Source organism: Drosophila rhopaloa, unplaced genomic scaffold (assembly GCF_018152115.1).
Source record: "Drosophila rhopaloa isolate 14029-0021.01 unplaced genomic scaffold, ASM1815211v1 contig_3, whole genome shotgun sequence".
Classification (NCBI taxonomy): Eukaryota; Metazoa; Arthropoda; class Insecta; order Diptera; family Drosophilidae; genus Drosophila; species Drosophila rhopaloa.
Window position 1 is genome coordinate 21,510,353 of NW_025335123.1, and position 25,406 is coordinate 21,535,758.

Consider the following 25,406-nt stretch of genomic DNA (forward strand, 5'->3'; position numbering starts at 1 on the left):
CGAATCAAGTGGAAGTTGTAGACTTGATAACTAGACATCAATACATATCAAATGTTTTCCTTCATTTCGTAAAACTCCCTTTCATATTTATGCTATGAAAAAAAACGAGCTGTTGTCCCAATTGGGCTTTAATATTTTGCTCAGTGTTCGATACACTTTAAATGCTTTTGGATACCGCTTAACCTTAAGCTAGCTGTGATTACTTAACTATGCAACCCCCTTGGAAATGTTTCAGTAACACTAGAAATTCATGCGCTTAATACATTCACTAAATATGGATGCCTCCAAACACCATCCCTGTTTTTTTTTTTTGCTTTTCATTTATGTTATAAACAATTTAACATTTGCTACTACAACATGTGTTTTTAAATGGTTGGGTCACTTTATGGTTGAGAGTACTTCTTTCAGAGACTGTTGATGAAAGTGTGATTGAATGTTTAGTCCCTTGGACTTTTACATACTTAAACATTTGTGTTTTATGATTGAGAGTTTGTGTTTTGGAGACTGTTGGTGAATGTGTTGTTGAGTTTTTGTAAAGTCCCTTGGACTTTGAATTAAAAACCTAGTAATGTGTGTTTTTTTCCTCGACAATTTTAAATTATTTAGATTGATTTTTACCAATAAAAAAAATGTCTTGTTGACTCTGTCGCAGAGAGCGTTGATGAACAATGTTGCCTAGTGATTGGTGAATGCATACAGCCCCTTGGACTTTACTTTACTCACCACCATATTGGTTTTTTTTTTCTGGTGTGTAATGGTGTAAGTGTTGTTGATATCCTTAAAGTGAGTATTTAACACTACAACGTGTTGTTGATGAGTGTCCTGTTGTAGAGTCCTTCTGACCAGCTACTCCTTCGTTGCGACCATGTATTGTTGAGTCTGTTGTTGAATGCGCTGGGTAGAGTCCATTAGACTGTGTATTATAAGAGGCTGAGGCTGAGCAGGAGGCCAGACACCGTCGACAAGCCCATTAAGAGCGGCTGTCGACAGTGCCAACTCCTGGGCAGGATGAGAGGGAGGACGGGGAGGAGGAGCAGGGGCAGGGGCAGGGGCGAGTGGTGACCCCGACGCAGTCCGGAGCCGGAGCTCATTTCGTTGTTGTCGATGGGGCCGCGCACTTCCGTATTGCCGCCGTAATAGGGCGGGGGCTTACGTGTGATGCCGCCCATTTCGCCACCTGGTGACCCCGACCCACCGCCAGGTGACCCCGGCCCACCGCCACCGTGCTGCTGGTGGTGGTGGTTGTGATGGTGGTGCTGCTGATGTTGATGCTGATGCTGATTGCCGCCGGAGTTGCCCGGCTTATGTGTGGCCGGTTTATTGCCGCTGGTGTAGTAAACGTGCGGCGATAACGGTGTCAATCCGCCGTTCTCCCCGCCCTCCGCCTCGAAATCCTCGGCGGATCCGTACTGCAACTCCTCATCCTCCGGCTGGTAGGTGACTTTGACTTGTTGTTTCTGCTTCAAAATGTCATTGGCATCCGCATCCATGCTTCCGCCGGCAGATCCGCCCCCTCCACCTCCCCCTTTTCCACCGCCGTTCAGCGGATTTTTATTACGATTCGGTCCGGGGATTTCTGAAAGGCAGCAAGGAAAAAAAAAACAGAGAAAAACGGCGGAAAAACAAAGGAGCGAATGAGAAAATGTAATTGAAACAAAGGTGCAAATACGTCCCATTTCGCGGATTCGCGGCACTACAGCGGCGGTCGGGTGAATAGCAGAGTCAGCGGGAAACATTTCTTATATTTGTCAAAATATATTAATATACTGTGTACAATATATCCTTGAAATTTTTTTTATAATTTAAAATTAGCCAATACACAATGGTATTTCTTTAATTATAAGCAAATATGTTAAACAAACATTTATAATGCCATGAAAACAGAAAGTGATTTAACTTTTAAATATTTAGCCTTTTAAAAACCTGTAATTAAGATTTATTTTAAATGAATTCATAAGGTGTAAATATATATAATTTATGGGTTTTTATCACTGACGGCATAAGAATTCTTTGTAGGTTAGTTTTGATACATATGTCCATAACATGTTTTATCATCCACTGACACACCATTTTCTTGACCCCAACTGTAGGCCTGCAAATATTACCCATTGATCCGTTGAGGGGCTGAAAAACTCACCGTATAAACGGATACTGCTGTCGACTTCGCCCAAAGAGTTTTTGGCTATGCAGCGATAGGATCCGACATCGTCCTTCTGGAACTTCCTGACTATCATCGACATTTTGGTCTCGTACATGGACTGCGAACTCTCTTGGACATGATACTTTCCCGATGTCACAATCATCTCACCTAATAGATGGTTAAGATATACGCAAATAGAGGTCAGCATCTACTAATTGTAAAGCTATTTTATATTTGTTTTTAATTCTTCAATGAAATTCACAGCCTTCCTAGTTCAAAATTCGAAAAATTCAAATTGTAAATAAAAAGCAGGCTGTGACTCCAAGGCAGACAAACGTCAACCTTTCACACAAGGCAGAGAGCTCATTTCATTATATTTTCTCCTGTAGTTCACATCACAACCAGTTTCATTCGAAAAATCTATATAAAAAAAAAGTAAAAAAATTTCCCCTAGGAAATTCTACCGTGAAACTAACTCGCTTTAACTTGATTATTTCTTCTGCTATTGGGTAAGTGCAAAATTATTAAAGACATCGATTTCTACCTTACACATAGTTAAACAATACTTGCATTTTGGTTGTGTAATAAGTAAACAAATGCGCTCCACAATTTAAAGTGACTGATAAATATTTGTTTTCTTAAAACCGAACTACCCAATATGTCAGTGTATTCTACGACTAAGAGGCCCAAAAAACACATACTAGGGCTTTGAAAATTTAGTGTTTTCCGGGGCAGAGGGGCTTCCCCGGATCCCCGACTTGCAACACCGAACTGCACCACCTGCAACGAGCGAACGTGCCGCAATCTGACAACTGACTAATGACAATGCCAGCGATTCGTTTCGAATCGATGTTGAAGTAATGATGCGTTCGGTCCGAAGCCCGACATCTGCATAGATATATGTACCCACATATCTGCCCATATATATAGATATATATATATATATCGGCAGACGGGTCTCGACACTCCACACTCCACACTCCACACTCGCACACACTTACCCGTGTCCTTAATCCAGTAGTTAATTGATTTGGGCGAGGCCTCGACGTGACACTCGATTTGGACATCAGTGCCAAGTGGTGCGCCGACTAATTGATTCGGCACTTGGATGACCGGATGAACTGCAACGAGACGGAGAAGGGGGAGGGAAGGGGCTTGAGAGGTGTCCAAATAAAACAAATGTTGCAGCCGATCGGCCATTGGCTCAGGTTGGCATCGAAGCCCAGAGGTTCTTAGGCCGCTTGGGTCAACTAATCAGGGCCATTTTCAATCTAGAATAATCCTGACATTTCAATTCTGTCGGGGTTTTTGCCAAAATATCATTTTCTACCCAAAATACTTTTCTATCGGAAATTATTAATTGAAAATTATATTTTTAAATAAGAAAATAAGAGCTAATTAGTTTGGTAAATAGGTATTGCAATATTGAAATGATATAAATAACAAAAATAAGGAATTTGTTTTTAGAATTTAATTTTAAATAATTTTTAACAAATAAGAAAGGACCTTTGGGAAAAGGTTGTTGATAAAGTAAGATATCATCACTTGAGGGCAAAGTATTATTCTATATTTCTTTATCCGTATATATCAAATTTACATTTTATGGTATGTTATACCATACTATATACTAATATATACTAATATTCCAATTTGCAAAATTGTTTTCGGCAGTATTGATCACTTATTTCAAGATGTCGGACTACTCGAAATTCCTGGCCAACTTGACGGATCAGCTGGGCCTCCTGCCGGGACTTTCAACCAGCGGATTTTCAGGACTCGGAGGACTGGGGAACCTGGGCAACCTAAGCAACTTGGGCAACAATCTGGGCAACCTGCGCCCCGCCCACAAGGCGCTGATGTGCGTGGGCGCGGCCACCGTGGCCTGCGTTGTCCTGGGCCTAACGGTTAAGTCCTTGAAGGGGCGTGGTCGCAAGGACGACAAGCGGGGGATCATCAAGGTGCGGAACGGGGCGCCGATCAAGCTTGACCTTGAGGGGGCTGACATGGACGACGGGAATGTGGTGCCCAAGTCGCATTAAAAACCTGGAGGATTTAGTGGATCCCCAATATTCTGCACACGCCCTACAAAATCACCCCTCCACCACATAAAATACGATGTTTTGTGCGTTGCAACGTTATCTATATATTTTGTAATTTTATACCGTTCACCAAAGCGGTCATTTAAATAACATCTGTTCAAAATGAAATGAACGCTCTTTTAAATTCTAAATCTAAATAGAGCCTTTAAGTTGGATATATTTAATACAATATTTGCTATAAAATATATTTCTTTCTAGAACATCTGTTCAAAAATTACCATTTATCATTACCAAATGTATTAAATGTAATATATTATACACATTACCATGAAATTATTTGTAAGATTATTTTGTTCTTCCTCACACTGTAAATTTTGAAATATTAATTATAATCTGTGAAACCAAAAACTGTGTACGAATTCAATTCCATATTTACTTCAATATCATGGCGATTTACAAATCAAAAATTCGGGTTAAGGGACTCAGCAAATGTGGATTTCTACCCAGTGCTTATTTTAACAAGAGTGTATTTGTCCTTTTTTCTGTTCCAAATTACGCGACACTGGTAGGAAATAAATCTATATGGCAGGCAGACAATGGAGCACAGAACAAAACATTTTTAGAATTATATAAATGGTTTTAATAAAAGTTTACTTAGTTACGATTGGATTGTTCCATCTCGGGATGTGGAAATCTAAACGATCTTAAATAATTAAATCAAAAAATATTGCAATATATTAAGATAACTTTACTTTAAAGAAATTGCACATATATATATTTGTTGTAATACTACTTCAACTTGTTAAAAGTATATGAAAAGATTTATGACTGCAAATTCAATTCACCTGCTATTTTTTTCTGTATACTATATCTGTGAACCTTTTAATTTTGCAGCCATTAGGCATTCAAAAAGGACTCCCTTTGAGAGCAGAACAAAAGTTGGCTGGCGCACTTGAAGGCCAATTGACTGTGGCATAATTTGATGGTGTGCGCTCCTGGCTTTCCCGCCTTCCCCCGAAGGACCCCCGCTTTTCCCCACTCATTTTCCTGGGCTCATCAGAATGCAGTTCATGCAGAGAGCGTCGGACGCTGCATTGACAACTCTTTTGCCGATGGCCCAACTTTCGTATTTATTGTCACTTAGGCCGGGTGCTCGGGGGGTTGGCATTTTGGGGGGGGAGGTCCTGACCAAAATTTGTGGTTTTGTAGAACCAGCCGGAGGACCAAAAGCCGAAAACCGAATACCCTGCCCCCGCAGCTCACAGCACACAGCTCACAGCTTACAGATTGCACATTGTCTCCGTCTATTTTCCCCCGCCCTTGAGACATTTGTGGCCATGTGCATTGATAGTTGATTGCAGGTCCTGCAGCGAGCAACTCCGTGTTTTGTCCTGGCACAGGACTTTCCCAGCCGGAGGATTTTAATTGATTTCCATGGCCGACTGCGCTCTGTCTCAGCCATCAACTACCAACTATCAACTATCTCTAATGCCGCTTGTGGTTAGTACTCTTAAACTTCATTTATGCATATGAAATAACGAGGCGACTTTGCTTTTTTGCCAGGCACACTTCAAAAGTTATCAATAAATTATTATCTGCATGCTTTAATTGTTAAAATAAATATATTTTAAATTAATTAAAAGTTGTGCAATATAATTAGTGACATTTACTAATTTTTGTGCGAGCTTTTTTGTATGATTAATGTTTAAAAGTCTTCAAATTGTATATAACTAAAAAATGTAACTTAAAAACGTACTTTGATATACGTTAAACATTGATTTCGAATGTCTTAATGAAGTTCAATCAAATATCTAAGTGCAGGAGGCAAAGATGCCACTGTCCATTGGAGTTCGAGGTGGTTTTCGGACCGGCTGACGTGCTGGTCAACTGCCCCTGGTTTAATCCATATGTGGATCGCGGAACCGGGGGAATGGTTCCCTAGAAACTGCCACATTTCGGGTCTATCCTCAGTGCATTTATGCCGGATAAAGGACCTGCAGTCCCCCGGCACTTTCGCTGGGCTATTTGCAATTTTGCAATGATTATTCTGAGCATGTTCCTGCCTGGCCAACGGCCACCTTTCAACCTTTCACCTTTCACCTTTGGGCCATTCAGCCATTTGGCCAGGTGCTTTTGCTCTGTAGCTCGCTCCGTTTTGCGGCAAACAAAGCCACAAATATGCACTAATGACGTCGTCAGCTGCTGCCACTCCTGCCACGCCCCCTGCTGCCCAGCCGCCCCGCCGCCCAGCCGCCCTTCCCCGCATATCCAGTTTTCACCCAAAAATTTCCCAGCAATCTGCAGCAGCAGACTCGCATTTCGGGCAATTGTTTTTGGAGAGCTTGAGTTGGTCGAAGGTGACAAAAAGTCTGAACTCATGCGTGCTGTAAGCTGCTAGTCGGCGTACAGTGCGTTTCATGGGCATAGTTTTGGGCCTGAGCTGCCAGAGTGACGAGGCTCAATAGAGGAATAGAGTTCCAAGGCTTTAAGACCTCTTAATGAGGGCACAGAGTTGATGAAAAATGATGAAAAAAATAATAGTATTTAAATAACCTTTTCATTATACCCTTGCAGAGGGTATTATAATTTCAGTCAAAAGTTTGCAACGCAGTGAAGGAGACATTTCCGACCCTATAAAGTATATATATTCTTGATCAGCATCACCAGGAGAGTCGATCTAGCCATGTCCGTCTGTCCGTCTGTCCGTCTGTCCGTCCGTCTGTCCGTCCGTCTGTCCGTCCGTCCGTTTCTACGTAAACTAGTCCCTCAGTTTTAAAGCTATCTGCTTGAAACTTTCCCAAAAGTTGTCTTTCTATTGCAGGTAGTATATAAGTCGGAACGAGCCGGATCGGGCCACTATATCGTATAGCTGTCATATAACTGAACGATCGGAAATGCCATAACTTTGGTGTTTTTGAAGTTCGGAAGTTGTAATTTTCTATGGGTTTTATTTTTGGCTAATCAGTCTGACCTACCAAATTTCATAAGGATCGGACGACTATATCCTATAGCCGCCATATAACTGATTGATCGGAAATGCCATAACTTTGGTGTTTGTAAAGTTAGAAAGTTGGGATTATCTATGGGTTTAATTTTTCGCCAATCAATCCGACCTACCAAATTTCATAAGGATCGGCCGACTATATCTTGTAGCTGCCATATAACTGAACGATTGGAAATGCCATAACTTTGGTGTTTTTAAAGTTGGGAAGTTGGGATTTTTTATGAGTATTAAGAATGCATCATATAAATAATTTTGGAGAATATAATTTACAGAATATTCTGCAAGGGTATATCAACTTCGGCTCCGCCCGAAGTTTGCTTTCCTTTCTTGTTATCTTTAAAATAAGTTAACTAATTTTAATTAATTTTTAATCATGGCTATAAATTAACTTCATTTATTTAGTTTTTCAAAGTTTTTCCCTCCTTGAAATTGTTTTTCTTTTCTTAATGATTTAATATCGCTTTCGAGCTTAAAAGTGTTTTTTGTTACCCTGAAACACAGTGTTTAAAGGGTTAGTTGTTTTTTAACCCCACAATAACGGATCTCTAAGAGAAGTGGTCAAAATCCTTCGGTTTCATTTCCTTTCCGGAATTTTTTCGGTGGCTTTCGCACGTACGTGATTTTTCTCATTTTGCTGCATTTATTTTCTGTGTGTTCGATTTACGACCCATGGCGGAGGCGGAGAAGGAAAAAGGAGGCGTGGCAGGTAGTGAAGCATACGTGCCTCGTGACCAAGAGTGAAAATGCAGATGAAGACGGCATTTCCGGACTGGTTAAAGATGCAGTGTTTCGCCTGGCGACCGACATGCTGCTCGCGGGATGTTGCATGTTGCATGTTGGTGGCGGGATGTGGAGCGCCACCAGTTCCTGTTGCACATCCCATAGGTGCAGCTAATTAGGGGAAGCGCCTAATGGGGCGGCGAACGGAAAGCACAGTGCAACGGAAGCGCCAAATGTGGAGTGTGGCAGGCTAGTGCACTGCTAGAAAAAACTAAGCCATTTTGAATGCAGATTAATGGAGAGTTCAACCTCTGCCTTTAAGAAGAATCTACCTCGCCATTCCGATTTCGTTTTGTCAAATTATCCAGAAGTTGATGTCTGAGTCACCATTTTTTAGAAATTGAAAAGGCATTACATAAAAAAATTTAAAATTTGAATACAAGCTAACAAAACTTCAACAATAACTCACAATTCAAAAATGTTTTTTGCTAGTTTCTTTGCTTTAAAAATCTGTAATTTTCCTTTTGATACCCCTAGTTGTTTTCAGTGCTCCTTTATCAGCCACTTGCAGCAGCGGCGAGCCATTTGCAACTGAACCATCTCGTGCAACTGACTCCGCCAAAAGTTTCCGGGAAAAGAGCACCCAGCAACTCTTTGGCAAACAAATTGCAAGGAAGTTGTTGCAAAATGGCAACAGGAAAAGTAAACACGCACCGGAAACGGGGAAAAGTGGGAAAAGTGGGGCTGGGGAAAATCAAGGGTAAGCTGCGGGGGCCACTCGAGTTGATCAAAAAGTTTTCCCAGGTTTCCACCTCGGCTGCTCCTCGAAGATAACTGCTAACCAGCAACTGTTTACTGCTGACAAGCGGTCCGAAAAGTTGAACTCAAATGGTAGCACACACGGTGATACCCCGTAAAAACAATGGTAAATAAAAAATGTCTATTGATATTGCAAATCAATACAGAAATGATTAACCTTTATATATATTACCGAATGGAATGGTGTGAATTATTATAACTAAACATTAACTACAACATTTAGATTGGCCTAGTTATGGCCTCCACGAGTGTGTAAATTAATTTTAAAAAAATGTTAAAATAAAATATCGCAATTCAATAATAACACTTAAAGGCTGGCTGTATTTTTAGATACATTTTCAATTACTCTTATTTTTCATAGTTCCCCTCAGGGTTAAAGTTTCCCCTCACACTTGGACGTAGTGCCACTTAAAGACCGCATTAACACAATGTCAAAATGTTAAAAGGCGTGATTTTGCCACCTAACTCGTAGGGTGGACCCGAAAAAGGGGTGGTGCACTGGCAAACGAGCCAAAAAACAAATGGGATGATGCAAGATGGAGAGAGAGGGAGGGGGGCAGGACAAACAAACGCAGTGCCACCCAAAAAACCCCCATTGCCACACCCCTTTTTGGTTGCCTTGATGATTGAGTGAACTGCCACATGGCAGCAGAGTCAAAAGTGCAGAGACGGAGGGCGAAAAAAAACAACAAGGAAATGGGGGCCAAGGGGGGCTTAAAACTGGGAGAAGGGGGCTGCGAAAAATGGTAGGAGAAGCAGCACGTGCTGCAGACAGTTTGACAAAAAAGCTGTGACCCACCAAAAAGCACCTCCCCAACCCGAAAAATAAAAAAAAAACTTCCTCTAGATAACCCCTCAGAAAAAAAAAAAAACAACAAGCAAAGTCGGAGCAGGTAATGCCCGGTATCAGTGACAGGATTTAAACGGATTACAACAAGGACAATCGAGTTAGCACGGCACATAGAGCATAGGACCCGAGTTTACCTTCTGTCTTCTGTCTTCTGCCGTTTGCCTTTTAGCACACCACCCCGCACCTTTTCCTATTTTCCTTGCACTGCGGGGCATTTTCTCGGGTGGAGAGCACTTCCTGTCCACCGAGGAAAACAATTTCAAATGATAAAGGCTTTTTACTTCCCTAGATTATATCTTTACATTTTGGTTAACCATACTTCTATTTAATATCATTATCAATTATTTTTTAAATTGTCTATGAATTAAATAACACTTATTTGCTTTTCACTTATTATTATTTTACTGGAGCTAATGTTCATTTGTTGTCGAAAGGTTTTAAATTTCAAGCGCAAATCATTGAAAAGATTTAAATTTTAAATTATTTGTCATTTGATTTAATAAATTTACTTGATAAATCAGAATAAAACATTTTATTTATTATTAAATTGATGTGGAACAAAAATGTAAAGTAAATTTAGCTCTATTTAATATCTATCTCAAAAGCAAATATATTTTATAAATAAATCATATTTTTTGTAATGAGCAAAAGGGAGATATAAAAGGTAGTTCTCACCGCAATTTCTCGCAGTGTGTGAACTTAATGTAAGATAAACGCCACAGCTGCTGTGGCCAAAACCAAGCTGGTTGACTGATGTTCATGATGGCGATGGCGAAGATGAGGTGATGGGATGCGGATGAGGATGCGGATGAGGATGGGGATGCGGATGTGGATGCAACAGCGACACGGAAAAGAGTTGACCAACCGCAGGCTCCTCTAATTAATGGCGCAGTGCCAGAACGGGGGGGCAAATACTCACAGTGTATGCTGAGGGAGATGCGCTTTGAAACCGATGGGGGCACTCCATTGGAGGCGATGCACAGATAGGAGCCCATCTCGTTCCTCGAGATCTTTGACAGCTTCAACACTTCGCCGCGAAACGAGGGCGCTGCAAAAGGAAGGCGGAAGGGCGGGGAAAACAAATAGAGTTTCCACCGGAAAAGCGCCGAAGTGCCGGTCGACAACTCACCCAGGGTCTTGGTGCCCACATTGTCCTTCAGGACAATCTCGTTGCCGTCTTCGCGCCGCCAGGTGACAATCGGTTCCGGATATCCACGGGCTCTGTAAATGAAATGCAGCAAAGGTACAGTAAGGGCTCGATAAATGCTTTGGTTCTTCAAACATAGGCGACAACTACATATTAGCTGACTTATACAGAAATATTAATTTTAAAATGGTCATCTGTGTAGATGACAAAAGTATTAGTTGGCAAAGACTAATCAATATAAATCAGTAAGCTATTTTAACTGTTTTAGAAAATGTCTAAATATATGCTTTTGTTTTGTTGAGATAATACAATTAACACGTTTTTTTGAATTTTTACTAATACTTAAAAGAGATCCAGAGATCGGAAAGCATTTAAGAACCTATAAACTATAAGCCAAATGGCCACGCCCCCTCAATAATGACGGGAAATGGAAAATGGCCAATGCCAAATGGAAGTGCCGAGATGCCAAATGGGAAATATTCAAGTTCAGTGGCTTATTAAATTTAATATGACGATGCTTCAGCCGAGGGCTCCATTGTGCCCGAGTTGGGGCAAAAACTTTTATGCAATGCAAAGGCAGAGCGGAAAAGTGGAAAAGCGGAAAAGCAGGCAGGCAAAACGCTTGAAGCCAGCAGGCGCTTAAGTGTGTGGTGCAGTTGGAAAATTTGCGGAAAAAGCATTTGATCGACGACACAACACTAATTCATTTTAAAGATTATATGTTTGGAAATTTAATAGTTAAATTTATAGAAAATTTGATTATAAGTAATTTTTAAGCAGTTAGAAAAATTTAAAATAGTCGGCTTCAAACCAAAAATAAAAATAATCTTTGAATAGTTGATTTATCAAGAAAGCTTCTGAAAAATTTAACATTGTTGTAATGTTAATATATTTCTCACCTCAAATTTTATAATTTATAAACATAAAACTGTGAATTTAGGGATTGATAACTTAAGAGCTTAATATTTATATTGAAAGGGTGTTAAGTTTATAAATCGTGAGAGAAAAAAAGAGCAACAGATGGCCTTGGCTGGGCGATCGTCAATATACCCATTGATCTTTTCGAACAGAGGGTATTCGAGGAGAAATGCGTGTTAAGACAGCAGTTGTTCAACAGCGAACCAGACACGGGTGTGGTAAATTTTTATGATGCCGCAAACAGATGCAAAATGGCTAAAAGAAAACCAGCTAGCACACAGATACTGCCGTACAGCTACACCCACACGAATACAACCACCCACATGGCCAACACAATGGCAAGTGGGTGGAAAACAGTTAGCAGTCAGCGGCAGTTTCTTAGCCATGTTTAGACGGGCCAAGACAGTCCCTCTTTCGCCCAACCAAATGCAATTTACATGGCCCAAAGACGGCCAGACAAAGCAAACTTCAGTTGGCCAACAACTAATTCAACAACTCATAGAGAAGCCCTCGCTGAGTGACCTTCTTTGGTTCGTTTTGTCTTTAACTTTACAGCAAGAAATTTCAATGTCTGAATTTCGTTTTAAGAATAGGGAAAATCTATTAGGTTTATTTTAAGTTTACATTTCTTTGGCAAACATAAAATGTATGTTAAAGATGACTTGCTTAAGAAAGATTTTAAATATTTTACTGATAGTCTGGAATCAAAAAATAATCAATGGTCAAATAAAAATGATCAACACAGAGACTTCATTACATAACATTTTTTTCAGTGGAGTAGAAGTATTTATATTTTATATATGTAATACAACTCCCAAAAGCAAGGGTTACATTTTGTTAAAGTTTATTAGATGATGCTTTTAATGTGCATTACGCTAAAGTTGAATTCATTTTAAGGGATTTGCACTAAGTGGCATTAAAAGTGAACAGAAAACAAAGAGCAAATTCGCAGACAAGCCCTCTAATAGCTTTCCCCACTCGCACATTCACACATGAAAAAGCGGGAAAAGCGCGCTTATCGCCATCGTTTCATCATTTTGCGGTTAAGTCGCTAAAAAAAGAGAGCAACACTTCGTGGTTGCGGTCAAGTTCATAAAACAGCCACCAAAACCACCCTCTAAAACCCCAAACACAAATTAGAGACTCCTTTTGGTAATACCCTAATGCCATAATACCCCTTGAAATGACTTTGGAAAATGGCCATGAGGGCTGGCTATCTTCAAAATACATATACAAATCCAAGTAAAATCCCTGCTGGGACTTAACTTCTTCAAAAAACTAACATACCCAGCGGATTGAACACCAGGGTAGTCAAGGAGTTTCGGTGCTAAATCAAGAGAAATGAAGTGTCACTTAATTTGTTGACATTATTACACCGAAAGAGAATGAAAGTTGAGAGAAAGAAAGATGGAGAACGGCAAAAAGAAAACTGCCATTTAACACTCGAAGTCGAAATTAAAATTGGTATTTCTTAAGTTTTAGCAAATAAATCCTACTTTAATGTGGGGCATTTTATTTGTTCACATATTTTCTTCAGCTGTTTTACATCGTGGATTTTGAGCATCAATAAGTTTTAAAGCAGAATATGTAATATTTTACTTTAAATTGATAAAAAATCCATATAAGTTTAATAGTTTTCTTGACTTCGTAAAGTTTTTGTAAAAGCACAAGGTTAAAATGCTTATTCAGCACGTAGACATGGGTGTTACATTTATTTAATAAATAAACAAAAAACCTTTTAAATTCTTCTTCAGTTTGATAAAACGTTTATTGTTTTCGGGATTATAAAAACCGAAGCTAAAACCATACACGGTACATACTCACCGACATGTCAATCGCACGGAACTGCCCTCCGGCACAATCACATCGGAGGAGGTGTCCTCGCTGATGAAATCCGGTGGAATCACGACATCCAGGAAGCCGATCTGCAAGTACCAAAAAATAAGAGAGAAAGACACAAAAACATTAGCACGCAGCGGATTTCATTTCACTTACTTAAATTATCACAAATTGCTAAGGGGACAAATGCACACTAATGTGCACTTGGAGAAAAACTAAGCCCTTCTTAATATTTTGGTAAGTGTTGCTTTGAAAAAACAAATGTTTATAACTTAATTGTATATTAAGTTTATTTATTATTTTATTTATAGTTAACTTATTAAAGGTAGATGGCTTTAGAAGTATATTTCAATTTAAATAGAAGGTGGCATCTTTAATTACTTAGCCTAAAAAAAATTAAATAATATTATATCTGTAAGCATAAACAAAGAGGAGTCTCCCGATAATCCTTAAGATTTTTTCCCTGTGTACACTTGGCGAAAATTCGCTGATTATGCAAGTGGCCCGTAAAGGCGGAGTAACGGCAAAGTGTTTTATATGGCGACTGGTGAATAAAGCGAAGTGATGTCGAATAAACTAAGAATAAACTAAGCCAAGGTGAATAGTTTGGGACAAAAAGGGGGGGTGGGCGACCAAAGGGGGCGGCAGTACGGTGCACTCTGACCCTGCTGTTGTTGTTTTTGTGAAAAGCGTAAAAGTGCAAATAAAAATTAAGGAAGCATGAAATACATTTTATTGGCACCATAAACTTCACTTCGCTGGACACACGAGTGTACGTGTGAGCGGACACACCCGCACACACACACGGCCGAAAAACACCCGCACAGCCATACGGAATTTATGTATGTGTGCGTACATGATGCTGCCAATTTATATGCCCCAACATTTTCCTTTTTCCCCCCTGCCTTTCGCATAGTTTTCGCTTTCGATTTGCTGCGCTTTCTTTTCCCCAACAAGCAGCAGAACAAGTGGGTGGAAAATGTGGGAAATCGAGGGGGGGGATATGTGGGAATGGCGGAAAACAAACAATAACAACGGCAAGTACAACAGCTCAATGCATTCGCATTTTCCTTCACCGTTTAATGCCGCATGAAAAGAATGGATCGGAAAATAGGAAAAACATTTTCACAACAACGTGCAAAAAGCAATGGGGTCGCACAAATATTATGAATATAAAATATGAATCGAAAAGCTGGTTATAAAACTAATCCAAATTAGAAAAAAAACTATTTTGAAGATTTTTTTTGAGAAAAATATGAAGAAAAGATTAAATACTTTTCCACTGATTTAATTTGGCGTTGCTAAATTGGACACAAAATTAACACTTTTAAAAGCGAACGACACTTGGAGTAGTCATTATAATTCTTTAATGTTACTTATCTTATTTTATATATAGACACACAATGCGTATGCGTTATTTGGTAGAACCCACGTTTAGTATACGCAGTAAGCCTAAATAATAAGTAATAACCTATAACCTCTCCTGACTCTTCATAGGATCCCTTTTTAGTTGGCCCAACAATTTTAATTCTTTAATTTTACATATATTCATTTTATATTATATACCGACATGCAGTGCGTATGCGTTATTTACTTCCAAGCTCGAACTCACATTAAGTATACGCAGTGATCCTAAATAATATGTAATAGCCTATAACCTCACCTAACTCTTCATAGGATCCCTTTTTAGTTGGCCCATGTAGTTATTTTAATTCTTTAATTTTACTTATCTCATTTTATATACCGACAAGCAGTGCGTATGCGTTATTTACTTCCAAACTCGATCTCACATTAAGTATACGCAAAGATCCTAAATAATAACTAATAACTTATATCCTCACCTGACTTTTCATAGGATCCGTGTTCAGTTGGCACATGTAACCCCCGCGATCCTCCTCGGAAACAGCCTTTATATGGAGGTTCCACGTGTTTTGGTCCAAGTGACTGACGGTGACTCGCGGATTGTGCGTGATCACGTTCTCGTGAATGGCCTGGATCGCCTTCGTGTCCGCTTTGAGCCAGCCCACCTTAAAGAAAGGGATGTAAAATAAAATTACTTAAAGGTTCTAAATATTAAATAAATAACATTATTCCGCTTAGTATTAGTAAGTATTACAGTACAAATTAATGAGGGGTTTGTAATGCATTTAATATAGAATTCAAAAAGATTTCCCGTTCTTTTTTCACTAATTTAATTTTTGTGAAAATGTACAAAATATATTTGACTTTCTTTAACCTTTATGTGTAAAGAGGTAATGTGGAATCATTTGAAGAATTTAATTAATATAAGTGAAATACAAAAAATTTAAGCACTTATTAACTTTAATAAGTTAAATAGTTTTTTTGCAGTGTAGTGCCGTTTACTGTTGACTTACCCGATAGCCGCCCAAATGTCGGACGTGACACGTGAAGGTTGCATCGCGTCCGACAGCCACGGACACGTTGGAAATGGTCTCCACGAACTCCGGCTGAAAGGCGCCAATTGCTGCAAGGACGAAAAAAAGGAGCGAGATTAGAGTGCATCGGTGTGTGTATGTTTGTGTGTGTGTGGCAGTTAATGATATCGCGCCAGTTCACTGGCAATGCATTCAAGGCCCCCCACACCAAAATAACCCCCCTGAAATCCCTCATCCACCTCCCATGTTGCGCCTGCCAAAAAGTCCGTGATTTATCGCTTTTAAATGTGCCCCAAAACCACCCAAAGCCACCCATCCTCACCCACCACCCACTGCATTCCGGCCTTGCCAACAACTTAACTGTGCCAGACGACCGGCGGCAGACAATTTAAAGAGCCGCGGCGGCTAATTGAAGATCGACATCCGGTCCTTCGACTACGGCACTCCGACTCTGCGGAAAACGAATCCCGGAGTCCGGGCAAGAGTATAACTACGACTACGGCTGCGGATTCGGATACGGATACGGCTAGTGGCACGGGGCACACGCAAATATAAATAATTTATTGAATCATCGAAAATCAAACATTTCACTTGCAAGTGCTGCAAAAAAGTTTGCCAGGCCGTAAACGCAAAAAGGAAAAAATCCGTAAGTGGTAGTGAAATAGTCAACCGGAAAAATACTCTACTTTTTCTGGAAATCAATCGGTTGCCATCAATATTAATAATATCTGTAATCTTCAGGTTTGTTATATAGTAATTTATTGTACTTTATATAGTAATTTATGTAAATACAAACAATTAGAATTCAAATGTTAAGAGAATTCTGTAAAATATAATTTTTAACTTTCTCTAAATAAAAGTATACATGAACTGGCGTAAAAATATTTCTGTGTTCTCTTGATTATCCTTAAATTTGGAGTAATTTAAATTTTTTAAAAGAACTACATAAATTTCTAGGATAATTAAGAGAAAGAAAAATGTGATAGACTTCCTGCGGAATCCAAGTGACCCCTTCGAGGGGTATGCAAAAAATAATGGAACCGAAGGAGGTTAAGCGGGAATAATGGGCGGAGTGGATCGAGGGTCTCACCAGACAGCAGCAGCCACGCACGACTGCTGTCCTGGCCGCAAAATCCCCCGAATAGCCCCGTTCCCCCCCTTTCCACCGACGTCTACATCATCGTAATGCATGCAAAAAACTTTTGGCAAACTTGAAATTTAAATATTTATAGACAGTACCGTTGGCTCACGAACGGATTTCGGGGGAATCGGGGGCGAATATTGTGTGTAGAAATATATATGCGTATATAAGTTGCACGACGAGATGTGCTGTGCTGAGGAATGTGCTGAATTGACTCAATTGGCCAAAGGCATGATTTATCGCACTTTCGGTGACTGTGTGCCAGTGCCTGCCAAATGCAAAACGGAGTCCCAGGAACTTCTACTTCTACTTCTACAGTTGATAATCTGGATAATCCACTTGCCGGCCACAAGCTAAAAATATATTCCGGCAAGTTTATTTGGGCAAGCGAAGAAATTCATTGGTGAATTAATTGCTGCAATGCATTTAATTCATGATCGAATTGATTGAATTCATTATTGATTTATTGGCGAATTCAATGTTGATTTTACCGTAAAGAACAAAGGCTGAATTAACAAACTAAATTTATGGCCACGTTTAAAGTGTGCGGCCAATGGATGCCTTTCATTGAAGATTTTATTGCTGAATTTATGGACTTTTGGAAATCACAATAAACAATACAATTTAGAAATCTACTATTGACCAGAGGAATATTATAAATGTTATTATATTAAATACAATATCAATAAAGCAAAGTGGTAAGGAGTTTAGCCTACAGAATTTATTCGTTTAATTATTAATTTTAGGGCAATGTAAAGTTTTTGAAGACAGAAATTTTAGTTGTAAATAAATCGGAAACTGTAGCTGTATACATTCTAATTTAATTGTTATACTTAGAAAATTATAGATTCACTGTTGAAATAACTGAAATTTAGCTGTAATGTTTAAATAATTTTGAAAATGATTTAGTGTGGTGTTAAATAAATAAATTCATTGGACTTAGTTCTGAGTGCAGCAGATGGAATAGTAAAGTCTGAGATTTGGCATCAAGTGGGCGGGCGGGTAGGTGACGCCCCAAAGCCACAGTGTTGTGGGTGCGCACTGTACAGTGGAGCCTGGCCTGCGGCAACCCCCCGTCCCCCCGTCCCCCTGGCAAATGGCAAATGCTGTTGCTGCTTGGCTGACTGCGGCTTGTTTGTCAATCTGCCGTAGAGTCTGCATGCAGGCGAAGATGTTCTCCAGCATTGTGCCAATCCCAATGAACTTGTCACTGGTCCTCAAGCCCCCATACCCCCCCTCCCCCTCTCCCCCACCTCAATCCACCCGGTTGTTTGTGAACTTTGGCCTGACTTCTGGTCGTGGGTCAGCCTCCTTGGAGCCTTTCTGCCTGGCATTTTCCGAAGCCAAGCCAGAGTCAATTAACCCCCGACTTTGGTCCACTCAAAATCCAGGTCCCCCGCCTCATAAATCTCCGCCTTCATTTCAATTTTCGGCTCCACCATTTGGAGTCTTGTCAATTTTTGGCTCACATCCCGAGGCTCCCTTTCGCATTTTCGCATTTACTCGGGAAAAAGTTTAAATCACACAACGACAATGAGGATTTGCCGAAGCAAATTTATGGCTAAGGACATTGGCAAAAAGTTAAGCAAAGGAAACGTATTAGTTTTGGCTGGGCTTTTGGGGTGTCTTATATATGTGGGTGGCAAGGTAAGCACACACACACACACACACGACTCGGTTACGGGCGATACAAAGATGCCAATCTGCATGGGAATGACAGTGGGGACTGGCGACCGAAAACTCTGATTTCTGCACACCGAGAAAAGTTTAATTCAAAACGAGGAACTTAATTTATATAGCTTTTTATTAAACGTTTATTCACGCATTCCAATTCAAATCCGTTCAGACTACTAACTTTGATAAGTAATACTCTTTGAAATCAGATTATGAGCTATAAAAGTACAGTTTTGGATCGCCGACAAGACATAAGAACAAATAATTAGGCAACACAAATAATCCTTATTAGAGGGCCAGAGATATAACATTTTGAAATCGGTTTTAATAGGTCAAGAAGTGCGCGAATTGGAGGTCCGAAAATTATATATCTTGGAGGTCTGAAAATTATATATCTAGTGTATATATTTCAAGCAAAGCTATGCGTGTGTTTTGAATACATGGCCAGTCTAAGCACTTCGAAAGCATTGCATTATCTTTGAATTTAGCTCAGTGTACGGTGTCACCTTTTCCTTGGCCGTCCGTTTTTTATGGCCTCACACTTGGACAGGTCCACAAATCCAGTTGCAAAGCACCAATGATAGGTGATAATGGCAAATTTGAAAGGCAAACAGTGTGGGATTCTGAGACCCAAAAGACACCAAACTTAAATGCAGCAAACAGGAGCTGAAACTGAAACCAGATTCTGCCTTAAAGTCAAGTTTTAGCTAAGACAAACAAATGACTTTGGAGGCGAAAGAAAAAAGGAGAAAAAATAAGGAGATGCCTGCAAATGACTGTCGGCTGGCATTGAAATTAGCATTTTTACAAATCGTCGTCGGCTGAACTACTGCCAATTTCCCACTCACTTTTCCCCCTGCAAAAATTCAATTTAAATTTCTCGCCTTTTTCCCTTTTTCCCCCTAACAAATGTCAAGCAATTAATTGTGTCTTGATTTCTGTTTCACACTTTTGTGTTATATTTTTTTTTGTGTTTTGAAAAGGGTTTTCCTTTAATTGACCAAGTTTTAGTAAGGGAAGGCGGGAGAATCTTCCAAATTGTTCAATATTATTTAGGATTAAGTGAAGTTCGTTTAGGAAATATACAATTTTTTGGTGGTTCTGTGTAACAATTTATTAAGCTATATAGCTGTAAATACATTTTTAAAATATTAAATTCCAAATTTAATATTTTTCGCTTTTTATCTGCTTTTAAATAAATAAGCTTCCAATTCGACATTTAATCCTTTTGAATATCTGCAACTTCAACCTTTGGTTTTTTCAAACCCATTTTCGGGCTTTATTCCTTGGGCGTCACATATAATTAATTACAAATTACGCGCATTTTTTGGCATGGAGCAACTTTTCATCACAGGGAAAAAACTAGTGACTCCGTCTGCCGCTTTTGCCGCTGACCGCAGGCGCTAAAAGCCGAAGAACCGAGAACGAAAAAATCGTGAACAAATGCAGGATAAAGGCAGTGAAAAGTTGAAACTTAAAAAAATAAATAAATGTATATACACAGACAAAAACGATTTCACCTAATGATATTTTCAATTTTACTTTATAATATATATTTACTTTATGTTGTAGTACCAAAATATAATTTATTAATATTCTATTTATATGATAATAATACAGTTGCTATTCAAAAAGTATTATTATACTTGGGGTTTGCAAAAAAGCATTATAACAAAAATGGACAATGTGAAGTTCTAATTGCCATCAGATATTTTATATTGTTCTGTTTTTATCCGTGTATGGGAGTATAAAAATCATGGTTACTGCCGGAGTTGTTGGTATCAATTAAGTCACCCGGGGGACAGCAACAAAATGGCCATTAATGGCGCTATCTCGCTCCCGCCATTTGGCCATATTGCGGTTTAGCTTACATTTCACATCCGGTGGGTGGATTTGGGTGGGCGGCGATGGGTGGTCTTACGGGCGGTGTCCTATTTGGCAATTAATTTGCATATCATTGATATGCACACACAGTAACAAACACGCACATACACATTATATTTGCTTAGGATTATTATCGGTTATTAATGTTGCTGTAATTGAAAATTATTTTCACTTTTATGTTTATCATTATCAGCTGCCATTACATCCCACATACCCATCTGCAGCATTATCGTCGCATGGGAATTATTGTTTGCCGTGATTTAAGTGCTTTAAATATGCACATCTGCATGTATTTAATATTTATGCGGTCCGGGGACGAAGCGTGGGCCACGACCGTGCATAATTATCAACTTTATGGGAATAGTTGTGCTACTAGTCGGACTTTCTGGGGTTTTACCAGTGGGTTTAGTCACGCCAGCAAAACGCCCATTGACACATGTAAAATTATAGATTTAGATCCAAAAAGCTGCGAGCTTATGCGATGTGTGTTCCCATCAGTTCTGAATTGACGTTTAAGCGTTCAACAAAAATATTTATAAATATTTATGGTGATCTATTTGTCTTAAAAATAGTTGTATCTCTGATATTCAAAATTCGGAGAACCAAAGAGCTTGAAACTATATTTAAAATATATTTATTATCTTATTTTGTTGGTGACTATTAAAATTAATATTCCATTTCAAAAGTAGTTTAGCTTACTAGTGAATGGTTTTCCAGTTAGTTTTAACCAGCGGCTTCCACATTTTAATAAATCTAAAATATTGTGTATAAAAGCAAGGACCCATTAAATTCACATCCGCTTTCAAGCATTGCCTTGATCTAACAACATAGTTATAAGTAGTGGCCTGCCTATTAAATTTTAATGGACTTGTATTGTAGCTGATTTCTAAATAAGTTTGGTTTACTATCCATTAAATTAATGACTCCCCTACCGATTTCTGAAAACTCTACCTCGGAGCATTGAAAGCTCCGGGCAAATCAAAATTAATGATACGATTTAACCGCATTCGCTGGGGAATAAAAACAAAAGGCCAACTGTTTTTAGAACGAAGCGCAAACAATAACGGCGCTGTAAATATTTAATGCGGGAAAGGAAAGTATTTGTGATTGTCGCGCCGACGTGAACAATTTGGCACTTCATTTTTTACAATTATCAGACGACGGGCAGGCAATCACCGCCGGCCAGGTGAGGGTGAATCGGGGGAAAGTCGGGGAGAGGCGGAAAAGCTGGGCAGGTGAAAACATAATTTTTACACAATTAAAATGAGTCGGGAAATATGTGCGCACGATTCAGCGAGTAGACAGTGTATTCTTAAATTATGCAACTATTGGAAGTTGTTTTTGTAAAAACATTTTAATCTTAAGTCATTACCCAATTTTATGTTTCTTATGTTTTAGTTTCTACAGCTAGCAAAATACAATTATATAAAAATATTTGCTGATCTATTTCATTTTTAAGTACTTCAGTAAAAATACTTTTTTTTTTAAATTAGCAATTGGCAGTTGCTTGCACCATAAAATGTTGAATTAAATATTTTTCAAGCCGCTTTATATATTCGCTACATTGTACAGTACAATCCCTTTGAACCGATTTTGCAGGAATCACGATATCAAAAGGATCAGCTCTGAAAATGTAAATGTGGATGTGAATGTAAGGAATGAGTGAGTCAATTAAATCGCCATTGAATGGCCAGTGTTCAGTTTTCGATGTAGCCCGTTGTCTTTTGTTTATTTATTTATTTGTTTGTTATTTATACGTTTTAATGCCAAATGGCAATTGGCAATGGCAACAATGCCATGTGCAAAATGCGAAATGCGGAATGCAGAATGGTAGCCATGACAGTGCATTAAGCAGTCTCCAGCAGTTATTAATCGCCTGATTTTCCGATTTTCCCGCTCTCCAGCAGAGGGTTTAATAGACTCACATTACGGCGAAACAATTATCAAGTCGGTTTGCGTTCAATTGGCCGCCGGTATGTGTCCGTCCGTCCGATGTCCGTTTCCTGTTCGTCGCTGCACAACACTGATTACAGGGTTGCACTCAGGCGGAGAGTGGCCCCGATAAGCACCCGATAAGCCTCCGATATCTCCCGTAAGTCCTCATCAAATGCATCAATACTCTGGTTGCTTTTTGCCGCAGGAAAACATTACCAACAAAAACTATTTAAAATTGTGATTTCTCAAATGGCATCGCCCTTAATTATACAGCCACCAAGCTTTATTTAATTTATTTAATAGCCAATTTATTATTAACGGTTTTTTTTGTGCCAATTTTGCCATTTTTCATTTATAAAATTTTTGCGAAATTGCCACTCCAGTGGAAATTTTATAACGAGTTCAACAATGTAAAGGCGCAAAGTTTTATCGCGAAAATTCTGATATTCTTGAGCGAAAAATGGCTAAAATCCCAATTTTCACATTTCATATTTTTCGTGAGGTTTTCATCATGAGTTTTCTCGAAAATTTTACAAAAAAAGCTGTCAGTGCAGTTCGATTGGAAATTTTGTAACGAGTTCAGCAAGGTATGCCATTCCATTATTGGGCAATTATTGGCGTTGTAATAGTAAAAATACTGATATTTTTGAGCGAAAAATGGCTAAAATCCCAATTTTTCACATATCATATTTTTCGTGAGGTTTTCATCATGAGTTTTCTCGAAAATTTTACAAAAAAAGCTGTGAATGCCGTTCGATTGGAAATTTTGTAACGAGTTCAGCAAGGTATGCCATTCCATTATTGGACAATTATTGGCGTTGTGATCGTAAAAATACTGATATTTTTAAGCGAAAAATGGTTAAAATCCCATTTTTTCACATTTCACATTTTTCGTGAGGTTTCATCATAAGTTTTCTCGAAAATTTTACAAAAAAAGCTGTGAATGCAGTTCGATTGGAAATTTTGTTACGAGTTCAACAAGGTATGGCATTCCATTATTGGACAATTATTAGCATTTTTATATTAAAAATACTGATATTTTTGAGCGAAAAATGGTTAAAAGTCCAATTTTTCACATTTCACATTTTTCGTGAGGTTTTCATCATAATTTTTTCAAAAATTTTACGAAAAAGCTGTAAATGCCTCTGGATTAGAAATTTTGGTACGAATTCAACGAGGTATAACATTTCAACATTCGATCACCATATCCCAGGGTTTTGATCGAGGTACGACATGCCAAGTCAATTTGATGTTATTAGAGTAAAAAAACTTACGACCTATACAACAATTTTATGTGAACAATATTCAAAAATAAAATAAATGGAAGTGCTGACAAAAACAATCTACATTTTGTTTAGAGTTTATTTTATTTTTGAAACGACTCTTTTGACTCATCTGCGTTTTGCTTTTGTTATACTTTCAATCCTTTTACCTTCCATGAGCGAAACGACGACCAACAGATGAATCAGCATTTTGCCATTCCGATCAAACTTGGCAAGTTGAGAATTCCGAAATAACCGTTTCGCCGTGACTCGCATTTGGTATCAACAATTCCGTAACGACATTTGCGATCGGCACGCGAACAGAACAGTTTCACTGCACAGAAAAAATTCAAAAAAATATTCACTTCAATGTATATGTGGTCAAGGTTTTTATATTTTTAACTAAATTTTTTTTAATCAATTTTTTAACAACGCGAGTTTGCCGTGTAAGCAGCGACGCTGGCAGAGGCTTGCGACAGGATTCGAATTCCGTTTGACCGTTTTTCAACCAGCCGACAGCGCCGACGTTGATCAACTGAAGATGCAGCTGTCGAAATGGCCATCCTGCAGCCTCCGGAACGAGCGAACACGAAAGGGACCTTCGGCGGCGAAGGGACACGAACTCGGGACGAGGCGACACGAAGCACGGTCGTAACCGTTAGCCGTTGGATACTGTAAAACCGAAGTGGCGCCCCGAATGTCTTGCTGACGAACGCTCGTTGCCAATTGTCGAAGTGGATGTTCGAATCGAACGCCGTCCACCATGTGCCGAACGCGATCCACATGGCGGGCACGTGGTGGAACGCAGGACTCGATGGCGCCAGCGGGGGGGCTGTCCTGGCGGCGCAGGCGCCGTGTCCTTCGGAGGAGGAGTGTCGTCCGCATTCGTCTGACAAATGGTACGACAATTGCTACAAGCTGTGGTGGCATTTGGCCACCGCCTGCCAGAATCTCCTGCGGCCACAACAACCAAGTGGCATGACAGGCGCCAGCTCGGATGAGCTGGAGGTTGCGACAGGTTACTGGGACCCGGGAGTTTCGAGGGTCAATTTAGTAGGGTCACTAATTTTAGTACAGTGCTGACATACTAGATCATAAATGCGGGACCTTGCTATATCCTAACTGTGTTAAAATCCCTTCATCCCAAGAAGCAATCAGCTGGTAACATGTTACCTGATCCATTTTTCCAACACTCTGTTTGCAGAGATTTGATTAGGACCTCTTTTTAGTTCTAATAAGCAGAAGCTAGGTGTATAATAGTTATCAATAGCTTTAACCCCAATGGAAAGTAACTAGTTTAGATAGTGGCTCTAGTTTTCTCCGAACCTTGACTGATAAGCTTCTATTAAGGAAGCCCTGTCTTTAAAATGATTTGAGATCCGTTTTTTTGTTTTCCAAATTGTCAGATTCTTATATATTTTTGTAACAAAATAAAAAACAGTTTTATTTGTGACGTTTATAATTGAAAATTGCGCTTAATTACGGTCTCTGTGTTAAATAGAAAAATATGAAGAAAGACATTTCAGCTGCTAAGAAAACGATTAATTTGTACGTATAAAAAATGTTTAAATATGAAATAAGCGTAAAGATGGTTTGTGCTTTATTTAAGCACTGGACTTTCTATCCAAATATTTATTT

The 25,406-nt window shown here is 39.2% G+C and overlaps 2 protein-coding genes across 2 annotated transcripts; one reads left to right on the forward strand and one right to left on the reverse strand.

Annotated features, from left to right (window-relative positions):
* Window positions 1–298: 298 nt before the first annotated feature.
* Window positions 299–24,118, reverse strand: LOC108039334 (lachesin). The gene is made up of 9 exons (XM_017116295.2): window positions 23,939–24,118; window positions 15,852–15,961; window positions 15,318–15,503; window positions 13,462–13,562; window positions 10,702–10,793; window positions 10,492–10,620; window positions 3,142–3,261; window positions 2,138–2,308; window positions 299–1,576 (listed from the first exon to the last, which is right to left on the reverse strand). The coding sequence occupies exons 1-9, from the start codon at window positions 24,042–24,044 to the stop codon at window positions 921–923; spliced, it is 1,671 nt and encodes a 556-aa protein (XP_016971784.1). The 5' UTR covers window positions 24,045–24,118; the 3' UTR covers window positions 299–920.
* LOC108039333 lies at window positions 2,536–4,587 on the forward strand. The gene is made up of 2 exons (XM_017116294.2): window positions 2,536–2,649; window positions 3,812–4,587. The coding sequence occupies exon 2, from the start codon at window positions 3,832–3,834 to the stop codon at window positions 4,177–4,179; it is 348 nt and encodes a 115-aa protein (XP_016971783.1). The 5' UTR covers window positions 2,536–2,649; window positions 3,812–3,831; the 3' UTR covers window positions 4,180–4,587.
* Window positions 24,119–25,406: the final 1,288 nt, after the last annotated feature.

Bases quoted from the DNA above. Each gene is read 5' to 3' on its own strand.
- LOC108039334 (XM_017116295.2), bottom strand. From the start codon at position 24,044: ATGCGAGTCACGGCGAAACGGTTATTTCGGAATTCTCAACTTGCCAAG. The intron at 15,504-15,851 runs GTAAGTCAACAG...CCTTTCTTTAAG, and splicing joins GACATTTGGGCGGCTATCGG to GTGGGCTGGCTCAAAGCGGA. The intron at 2,309-3,141 runs GTAAGTGTGTGC...ACCATCTATTAG, and splicing joins CTACTGGATTAAGGACACGG to GTGAGATGATTGTGACATCG.
- LOC108039333 (XM_017116294.2), top strand. From the start codon at position 3,832: ATGTCGGACTACTCGAAATTCCTGGCCAACTTGACGGATCAGCTGGGC.